At 30.1% G+C, this 11716-nt stretch overlaps 1 protein-coding gene across 8 annotated transcripts in view; it reads left to right on the plus strand.

The window, feature by feature from the left end:
* Positions 1–11491, plus strand: part of LOC114341830 (bromodomain-containing protein 3) — a 152588-nt gene extending 141097 nt beyond the window's left edge. For all 8 annotated transcript variants that reach the window (XM_050652246.1, XM_050652247.1, XM_028292734.2 and 5 more), the window contains one exon: positions 328–11491. In XM_050652246.1, coding sequence (XP_050508203.1) covers positions 328–393 — 66 coding nt within the window. In that variant the 3' untranslated portion in view covers positions 394–11491. The remainder of the gene's footprint in view (positions 1–327) is intronic.
* The last annotated feature ends 225 nt before the right edge of the window (positions 11492–11716 follow it).

Here is an 11716-nt window from a genome sequence, read left to right on the forward strand (position 1 = left end):
GTTTTTGTCAATTTAAATCACATTTATGATTCTGCTAGCGGCTTTTTTCAGGGCAAGTAAATGATTGGATTTTGTTTATTCTAATCGACGATTTTGACACATAGTTTCCAAAACCACTGATTTCTTGCACAATGCATTTTAAATGAATGTTTACTCGTGCACTAACGCGTTTAACTGAATTCCCCCTCCTTGATTTGCTACCTGAGTGAGCTTCACGATTTCAGATACTTTTGTACAACTGTAATTGAACAATACGTTATTTTTTGTAGTTATTTTTCGTTAATGCTATGTAATTGTTGTTTTATTGGATTGTTTTGTTTGTTTCAGATGGCCAATAAGATAGATATGAACATGCAGAGTGATCTAATGGCTGCTTTCGAAGGTTCGTTATGAACGGTGATAGTCGTGTGCGTTTGACTGAATATTAAAGATAATAGAAAAAGAGACTCCACGAGCCAATTTTTTGTGTATTTATGTATTTATATGACAATTTTAATAGGTGTTAAATAAAATGTTAGACGCTCAAAAATTTTTGAAAAATGCTTCCATTATGATGAGTTTCGCTTCGGATATATACCTCTGATTTCTTTGAGTTGATCATTTTTTTGTGTTCGTGGCTTGACTCGATTTTAAATATTTTTTATATATAATATATAAGTTGGACATTTTCAACATGGTTTGTATATATAACACTATAAATTGATTATAAAGTTGTACATAATGATGTTGGGTTGATTATTGTGTTAGTTTTTATTTTATTTTCTATTCCTCCTTGTCATTGTTTTATTTTAAAGCATCTTTTGACTTTCACGGCTACAGGACGGTCCTAATATGCGGCCCAATCCACTTGCAGATCATTTCAATTATAATATTAATATTATTTTAAAATATTTGTACAAAACGAAGAGGAATGTGTTAAATTCAAGTGATCAGCATTGGATTGTACACCTGTGCACACCTTTAAATTATTGGCGTCAATGTTAGGATGACTCTTTCACATAAACCTTGTCCTACACATTGACTTACAGTGGGTATTTAAATTATTAAAGCCACACAGAGAAGATTTTTGTCTAAAAGGGATTTGTATATGAATTCCAAGGTATATTGAATGTTTATTCACATTTTGTTTCATGATCACACTTTAGGATTTAAAAAGGATAGGAAGAAATTGGACTTTTTCATGAAAATATTTAAAATTCTACCATATGCATAATATTTGACGATACCACCCATTTCTTGTTGCTTTAAGCTCGACACTAATTGATTTGATATTTCCTTTTTTCATCAACTTTCAAGATTTTCAAATGCATCAAAATCTGGCTAGTTTGCGGGCCAGTCGAATATTTTACATATAGATAACGTATGCAGTAAGCGACACGCTACTAGACAAATGGTAGGTACCTAATTGCTATGTTTTTGGGCTAATCCGGTCCGTTCTCAGATGTGACTTTCATGTATGTCATGTTATTGTCAAGAAAATATTCAAAATAATTGTTTTTCCATACAACAAATACATTAGTTAATAATATTGTTACTCTGCTTCAAAATAACTTTATTCAAACACCAATAATATTACATACTTATAGACTTTACCTTTAAAACGTTAACACAATGACAACTATAAACGTCAAATACAGCTGTTCTATTAACTGTCAACTTTCTGTGTTAATATTCGGTTTCCATACATTTTATAACATTCCAAACGTCACTAGACATAAAAGTAAACAGTGTAACAAGTGAGGAGTCCCAGGATTGTATTAGCTCAATGTTCCCGTGTGTCTAGTAGCGTGGCGGTTACTGTATTGTAACCGATTAAGTTAATTATAAAGACTAGACATTGAGACTCGCATGCTGAGCCTCTATGCTAGTTTGAGGAATACAGTAACTCAAGGCAATAATACATTTTGCACTCCTCGACATCTTTTGGGTCTACGGTACGTCAAAAAGTCGTGCTAGCCTATTCATTTATTTGTTTCATAAAGTGTAATACTTTACTTATTAGTGAAGTAAACATTATTAAGTATGTTGTGGTTCAATTGCAAATCATTTTTGATGCAAAACTTCATTTTTGTTGTGTGGCTCTAATAATTAGAGCACGCACTGTATATCTTTAACGATTGGTTAAAATGCGATACTCATAGTATTTAGTTTAGTAGATGATTACAGGTTGTATACTTGTTTTTTTTTTTTTCATAAAAAAATCTTAAAAACAATTAATGTTCACATAAGAGTGTACTTTTAAAAGAATTTGTCACGAATGTAAACGATGTTTGCTAGTTTAAGGGATGCAATTAAACAATATATCATTAATTTAACTACAAATACCTATCCGATTTGGTTTACACCTCAATTCGGAGCCATCTGCCAGAACTTAATCTCACAACAGAGTGTCTACAAATGCATTTTTTACTCTTATTTATCACAAAAACTAGTCTGCTTGACAATAATTTGATATAAATTGTTTTTATGATAATTTTATTGGATTATTTTTAGAAGTTTGACAACTGACGTAACTGCTTACATGAATTGACAAATGAACTACTTGAACGGACAAAGGAACTACTCGAGTTGATAAATGAATTACTTGAATTGATAAATCACATATTTGATTGTATAATGGTTTTATAAATGGCATAATTATTTTTAAAAATCATTAATATCATTAAATGTTGCCACTAAAGGCATGAGAATTATCTATGCATTAGAATGAACTATGCTTTGTTTTTAAAACCAGGATGAGTAAACTAAAAAGACACCCAAGTCACTAGAAAATAAATATTATATTATACTAAGTAATACCTCGCTAAAGAGTGCTAAAAAGAACTGTTTTTATATAAAAGCAGACTAAAAATCTAAAAATTAAAGGAATAACGTAGAAAACACAAAAAATCGCTGATATAACTTATGAAATGCCAGTAGTGTCAAAATTTCATAAATGTCATTAGTGTTAAAACTTCATAACAGTGGAGTAAACTTGCCTGAGGTTGAACCAATTACAAACAAGCATTACGGCGCGGTAAATTTGAATTACTCCTCCTGGTTTAAAAACAGAGCATAGTAACTATAATCGAGTGTCCAAAATTTTGACCCCATAACTATATCTGCTCACAGCCTATGCATAAGTGGGGGTACACATGTTGAAATAGTATTTTTTAACAAATTATGTGAAAATTATATATAGAAATATAAAATTTCTATAGATAATTAAACATTTTTAGCTCTTTTTTTTAAATTTAATTTTTATATTTATTTTTTCTAAAAAATGCATTTTTGGTTACTCGAAAATTTTGGTAAGATCTACCCAAAGGTCACGTGTATAAAACAAACACACTTCGTTTTCTATATTTATATCGTAAGTAAAATTTGCGACCTATTCAGTAGATGTGAGCCAAAATTATAAGTTTCGCAGTTAGAAAATCTTTAAAAAAATGTTTTATTAATCACGTAAGGTTCTATTTCTTTTCTTTTTCGAAAAAACGTTAAAAAAAGTTTAAAAGACAAAAAGATTAAATGATTGATAGCATTATTTGAAACTAAAGTTTATTCACTTATTTGGATAATATAGATGTGTACACTTTTGTAATTTAATATTTTTGCAAGTTGAAACAAGTGATTAGTTGGCAAATAGAGATTTTTCTGATCTAACTGAAACTTTTGTATTTTTTCATCCGGTGTTTTAAAGCGAGTTTTTTTGAAGAATGACTTAAACGTACCGATTTAACTCTGTGCCCATCTCTGGATTTTTACTAAAACCTTTACAAACTACAAATTTATTCAGATTTTGGAATAGAATTCTAAGGAAATCAAATGCGGTGAATAAGGTGAATGTTTGAATAATTTATACTTCTCCATCCTTTCTGTTTTCTTGTGTACAAAATTATTTTCATAGTTTAGACCTTGTACTGATAAAAGGGGGTACCGATAAATTGATCCAAATCTGGTGAATAAGGTGGATGTTTCAACAGTTTATATCCCCAGATCCTTATTTTATTTCCAAAGTGTCTTTATGGTCCTGTAGATTGTTCTAGTAAGCATTAAACTTTAAGAATTTTTCAGTCTTTTAAATAGATTCACAGCAGAAAGTGTCAAATTGGCCAAACAGGGAGAATGTACTGATTTAATGTCAATTTCGTCAGTCTTTCCGTTCACAACAGTTTTTATTACAGATGTTATAGTAGACGATTTTTCCCCATTTTTTTAAATTTGACAATAACAAAAATCAAGCGAAGCTAAATCTGGCAAATAAGGAGGAAGATGCTCTAGCAATTTATCAATTATTGTCAAGACGTATATTATTGGTTGGACGCAGTATCATACTGAATTTAGATGTTTCGCTCAAAATTCTTCAAAAATCAAAATAAAAGTGAAGGAAATCTGATTAATAATACGGATTTTTCAACAGTTAGTTATATACAAAGTATATTTATGGTCGATCGTATTTATCTGGTGGAAATCTTTTCTTCAAAATTACCAACGCATGTTTTTAAATGAATTCTTTCTTCTCCTTCTAAACTAGTTAAAACATTGGATAAACTATTATTTAAAAGATTAAAGTTAGATTTGAAGAACTCTGCCTTTGTACATTTTTCGTAAACATTAAAGCAATAATTTTTATATCTGTTCTCAGACATGCGAGCGTCATTTAGGTGCGCTTGTGTATATTTTCGTGACCGCTGGACTCTAAATTTTAGGCTAATTACCATCCTCAATGAGCTCCGCGGACAAGAAATGGGAGCATTTGTTGAAATTACCAAAACTGTTTAAACGTGGACTATTATTGAAGCTAATAGTTTAATAAGTAACTACAAGGGACCAGTCTTCATTAGTAATTGTTTGTTTTGATGTCAATACTGTTAAATTGCTATAGTAGACGATTTTCCCCATTTTTTTTTAATTTGACAATAGGAAAAATCAGGCGGAGCTAAATCTGGCAGATAAGGAGGAAGATGCTATAGCAATTTATCAATTGTCAAGACGTATATTATTGGTTGGTAGTAGTTTAAATCAAAAGAATCATTTCCAGGCACGTTTTAAAATTAAACCAAACTTGTTTTATCGTTTGTTAATCTGTGATGTTCATTTGGAACAGATACTGTTAAGTAATCAATAGAATCGGTTCCGAGTCAGTACTCAAACCCAAGGAATCAGATCATCGAAAAGAATTCTAAAATAAACCGCCAAGAGATCGTGATTTAAATAAATCATGACTTAGATTCCTCATCAGTTTCAACACCATACACGTTTGTATAGTAGGCTCGGAAATTGGCTAGAAAATTTAAACCGAATATAACAAAATTCAGTTTGGCAACATTGTGTGAATACCACGTCTTCTAGGATATCAACAGAACCGTAATTTAGTCCAGACAAATTAATATATTTTTACCAACAAAAATGAGATGTTTTAACCAAATAATGTTTAAAATATGACGTGCAAAATAGTTTTGAATTCGGTTCCGCTAATGGACTTGCTTAAAGGTCCTTAAAAGTAGCAAAAAGGTTTAATTTCTCTTGCGTAATATTTATCGTCCAATTATTTTAGTGTACTAATAAAGTGTTTACTGTAAGTTTTAAAATTACTAATTTACAATGATTAATGTGATGTTGAAATATCTTTAAGTCGGCTTCTCGAATTTCTTAAACATTTATTAGTCCAGGGTAATAAGGTTTTTTCCATGACACTTCAACAGCCAGGGGACTGAAGCATTTTTTCGACAGGTAATACCTATAAGAACAATTTGTAACTTTTTCCTGGGTAGGATCTGGCGACAATTTTTATTTATAAACAATTTCGTGTCAAAAACGGTTTTTTTTTCCTTTTTTGTCAAATTAATGGAAAACAGTAAGCCTTATGGTTTTCTTAGTACAAACACCTTCGAGAGAATGTAAAAAGCTTTAAAATGGCGTAAGTATTACAAAGTTTAATACACTCATCTATTGTTAATATAATTGCGAAAAAAGGTCGAAATTTCAAAAAAATTCATTTCGCAATATTTATTGTAAAAATAAGTGTACAGCTTTCAAATTTTTGTCAAATGAGGGTTATTTGGTGCTTAATGTGTGACAAAAATTTCAAAGCGATTCATTCAGTTGTTTAAATTGTACTCAAATTATTTATCCCAGAGATCTTTTTTTTGCAATAATATATGTCAAAAAAAAATAATGTTAGAACCATTCTACAGGTGTCAAATGAAAGAGCATGAGCTAAACTTTCAAATTGGTTCAAAAAAAGTGAATGTAAATATTAGTAATAAATAATTATGAAAAAGTATATTCAATTCTTCCTTATAAACTTTTTATTTTTTTTATATAATAAATTATATATATTACAATCTTTCATCAATTATCATATACATAACATTACTTGGTAGTTGTGCACCTAAAAAACGGTAAAAAATAGATTTTTTGAAAGAAGTTATTCAAAATGTTTATAAGGAAAAATTGACGATACTTTTGCATAATTATTTATTACTAATAAATGCATTTTTCATTCACTTTTTTTAACCAATTTGAAAGTTTAGCTCATGCTCTTTCATTTGACACCTGTATAATGGTTCTAACATTTTTTTTGACTTATGTTATTGCAAAAAAAAGCTCTGTGGGATAAACAATTTTAGTAAAATTTAAACAATTGAATGAATCGCTTTGAAATTTTTGTCACACATTAAGCACCAAAGAACCCTCATTTGACAAAAATTTGAAAGCTGTACACATATTTTTACAATAAATACATATTTATTGCGAAATGATTTTTTTTTGAAATTTCGACTTTTTTCGCAATTATACAGCGTGTGTCAGCCAAATGGAATAAATTCAATAGTTCAAATACTAATTGTTTTTTTTTTGAAAAATGCTTAAGCCTGTCGATTAGTATTTTAAATGGAAATTTTTTTCATACAATGATCATGTATACAGGGTGTCCCAATTTAGAGATGTGACGTCATCGTTTATTTTCTTAAATGGCAACGCTATCATTTTGATAGGGTGTGTAAAGTTATACATCACTGAAAAATATCAAATTTTTATTCCTTACCGTTTACAAGATAATAAAAAATAACAAAGTTATGTCTGTAATTTGGAATAATAATTGGTTTTTTGAAAAATGATTAGACCTGTCGATTAGTATTTCAAATGGAAATTTTTTTCATACAATAATGTATACAGGGTGTTCCAATTTAGAGAAATAACGTCATCGTTGATTTTCTTAAATGGCAACACTATCATTTTGATAGCCATTTTGATAGGGTGTGTAAAGTTATACATAACTACAAAATATTAAATTTTTATTTCTTAACATTTACAAGATAATAAAAATAACATTAAATATCTAAATTGGGACACCCTGTATACATTATTTTGTATGTAAAAAATTTCCATTTGAAATACTAATCGACAGGTCTGAATATTTTTCAAAAAAAAACAATTATTATTTGAACTATTAAGTTTATTCCACAATACAGACATAACTTTATTTTTTATTATCTTGTAAATTTTAGAAAATAAAAATTTGATATTCTGCAGTTATGTATAACTTTACACGCTCTATCTAAATAGCCATTAAAATAACAGTGTTGCCATTTAAGAAAATTAACGAAGACGTCATATCTCTAAATAGGGACACCCTGTTTGTATACATTATTATTGTATGTAAAAAATTTAGATTTGAAATACTAATCGACAGGTCTCAGCATTTTTCAAAAAAACAATTAGTATTTGAACTATTGAATTTATTCCATTTGCTGACACACGCTGTATTAACAATAAATGAGTGTATTAAACTTTGTGGTACGCCATTTTAAAGCTTTTTCCATTCTCTCGAAAATGTTGGTACTAAGAAACCCATAAGTCTTACTGTTTTCCAATAATTTGAAAAAAAAGTAAAAAAGACCGTTTTTTGATAGTTAATTGTTTATAAATAAAAATGGCCGGCAGATCCTACGCAGGAAATAGTTACAAATTGTTCTTATAGGTATTACCTGTCGAAAAATCGCTTCAGTACCCTGGCTGTTGAAGTGTCACGAACAGGGTATATTTTTGTCTTAATTACCCTGGCCTATATACCAAACATTGATACCGCCACTTTGTTGCACATTCTGGCCGATTTCCGTTTCTACTATACGAAACAATGCGTGTGAAGACTTCGTCCCATTATTTGTAAAAAAAGCTAAGTAATTTTCTGTGACTATTAGCCGTTTGGTAAAAATCATTGACTCCTATAACATAAATATTATCTGAGAACAAAGTCGTTCTAGGAATTATGATAATGGTTCTATTTGTTGTGTTTTTTTATTTTATTTTTGCTTTTTCTTTAAGAAAATATGATGTAAAATATCTGTAACATAATATCCTGATTAGTGAGTAGAAAAGTGGTTCACATTACCAAAACGAAAATGTTTCCCCATTCGTTGTGTAAGTTTATTACAGTTTTTATGGCGTAACAGTTCTTTAAATATAAATGTTCGATCAATTATAAGGTAAACTTAGATTATTGTTTGATATATATTTTTTTGGTAACTGTACAGTCGCGAAAAAATGCCTTGGACAACTGTCAATCTTAGAACGTCATCTCTAAACTGCATATATGTCATTCCCACACCATAGTTGCTTGAAGTTTATTATTAGTCCACAGTACATCGTCCTTTTTTGAAAATGATTACAAAAGTCTTAAAAATGGTTTTAACTGCTTCGTTTGACCGAGTCTACCACTTTCTGAAAATTTTCAGAGTGTAAGTTTGACGCGTTTCTGCACGCCCCACGCCTAAACCTGTAGCTCTAGCGCGGCTAGGTTTTGTTATTGCAAAACTATAATTTTTAATTTTAATAAAAAAAATTATACGTTAAAATAAAATAAATTAGTTTTGTCGGACAAACAAGAGAGCGTGATCGTCGAATTCGACACCGGCAAGATGTCACTCTATCGCGGTACTTATAATTAATTACTAAAGATTGTAGGTCTCTTGTCCGACAAATTTACAGCCTCGTTTCGTTAGTCCGACAACGTAAATACACTGGGGTGCAAAATTAACTGGACACCTTAAAAATGGGTCATTTTGATGTCTCGAATTTCCTAAACCTGTTGTCTGATTTAAGTGATTTTTTAATATATTATAGCCTTATTCGTTAACAATGTCGCTGTAATACTATTTTTATTAAAAGGGTAAATTTTCATTGTATACCGGGTGTACCAATGACACTGTGTTTTTTTTCTCAAACTTCGCATCACCCTATGTAATATTCTAGCATTTATAAAATACTGAAATTAAAACCTAAGTGTAGTATCATGTTTTCTCAACATTCTGTTTTTTGATTCATTCGCTTATGTTGGACCATCAAAAAAATTAGGTACTTTAACAATTACCCATGTTTTTCATGAATACAGGGTGTTTTTAAACAAGGGTGGCAAACTTCAAGGTGTAATTCTACATGAAAAAATAATGACAGTTTGCTTTATAAACCTGTCCGCGCTTTTGCTTCGTTTCTGAGATAGAGGGTGTTGAAATTTTTCTTACAAACTGACGATTTATTTATTTTTTTAAAACCGCTTGAGATGTGCAAATGAAATTTGGTGGGTTTTAAGACGTAGTTATTGTACATTTTTTGACATACAAGTAAAAATTTAATATTCGTTATATTACCCGTATGCGCGCCAATGGTGAATATTAAATGCTTAATTGTGCAATAACTACGTCTTAAAACCGACCAAATGTCATTTGCATATCTCAACCGGTTTTAAAGCAATAAAGAAATCGTCATTTTGTAATAAAAATTTCAACACCTATCTTGGACACGAAGCATTTTCGGACACACCGTTTATAAAGCAAACTCTCATTTTTTTTATGCAGAATTTTCCCTTAAAGTTGGCCATACTTATTTAAAACACCCTGTATTGATGAAAAATATGGCTAGTTATTAAAGTACCAAACTTTTTTATCGTCCAATGTAAGCGAATGAATCAAAAAACAAAATGTTGAGAAAACATGAGGGGCTATAGTTGGAATTCAATTTCAAAATTTTATAAATGCTAGAATGTTCCACAGGGTGATGCGAACTTTTAGAAAAAAACTCAGTTTGATTGGTACACCCGATATACAATGAAAATTTAACTGTTTAGCAACAATACTATTACAGCGATATTGTTAAAGAATAAGGCTATATATAATAAATTAAAAAAATCACTTAAATCGGACAACCGGTTAAGGAAATTCCAGACATAAAAACTGGCCCATTTTTAAGGTGTCATAAATTTAATTTTTTAATGTTCAAATAATATATGTTAAAATAGTAATTGTTCGAGAAAAACAATGACGCAAGCTTATAAAAAACGACGTTGTTTTTAAACAGTGGTAGTCTACTTGTACTTTGTCGATATCGTCACAGATCACCTACCTCTAGTCTAGATGCTTCATGACAACGCTTTGTTTGGATATGAAACGTCTAGTAATTAGTCTATGTTGAAGGTACATTCGGCCTTTATATGTTCTAGACGTCACTACGCATAAAAGTAAACAGTGCAACAAGTGAAAAGTCCAGGGCTGTATTAGCTTAATGTGTCTAGTAGTGTGGCGGTTACGGTATAAAAAGTTTTGAAATTAATTTGTCGGACTGGCTATGTGATACCCAATTTTTGTCGGACAGTGCTATATTTGGATAGAGGACCCTCCAATTTATCACTTGTTATTTGTGTCAGAAATTTTGTAATCGCAAAACATAACGTGTCATAATAAACATATTTATGTTGTCGGACTAAAGAAACGAGTCTGTAAATTTGTCAGACAAGAGATCGACAATGTTTTGTAACTAATTATAAGTGCTTTCAATCGAAAATAGAGAGTTTTGTAATAACAAAACTACCGCACTATAGTGACATTTTGTGGGTGGACTCTTTTTGTCCGACAAAAATAATTTATTTTATTTTAACGTATAATCTTTTGATTATAATTAAAAATTATAGTTTATCAATAACAAAACCTAACCGCGCTAGAGCTAAAGGTTTAGGCGTAGGGCGTGCGGAAACGCGTCCAACCTTCAGTTTGAAATTTTTCAAAAAGTGATAGACTCAAACGAAGCAGTTAAATTTTTAAGACTTGTAATCATTTTCAAAAAAGGAAGATGTAGGTACTGTGGACTACATATTATGGATAACTAAATTTTTGAAATTGATTATGTTTTGATGCAACTTCTTTGTATCTAATCCCTTTGTATGTTATAGATCTCATTTGAAACGGAAAGTTGCCAAAATAAAATATAATCATCCTTTTCGTATTATTTTCAAAGTGATTTTTATATTGAGCATATTTGGGGTGCTGTTACGAAACCCGTTTAAAACGATTTCTACCATTTTTTATAAACTTGATAATTTTGATTTATTACCACATTTATTTATGTAATTAATTGTAAAATAATTTATAACATATGTATGGCTGTTATCTATTTTTTCATTATTTTGAATTAAAAGTCATGAATAGTGATGTTAGAATAAACATTTAAGAACTAATACTGTGTTTTTATAAAACCCTATAAAACTCCCGCTCTAAGTCTTCAGTCGGCTTGATCTGGACAACAGGAGATATTTTTGGGACTTGGATGTGGTACAAAAATGCCACTGGTGAGTAGTGTTGCCAGGTCCGATTTATTTTAAATCGGTACGTAAGGGAAAACAAATCGGGATTTAGGGTTGTAGATCGGGACAAATAAACAACAATAGCCCAGTAAATGACCG

Source organism: Diabrotica virgifera, chromosome 5 (genome assembly GCF_917563875.1).
Source record: "Diabrotica virgifera virgifera chromosome 5, PGI_DIABVI_V3a".
Lineage (NCBI taxonomy): Eukaryota > Metazoa > Arthropoda > Insecta > Coleoptera > Chrysomelidae > Diabrotica > Diabrotica virgifera.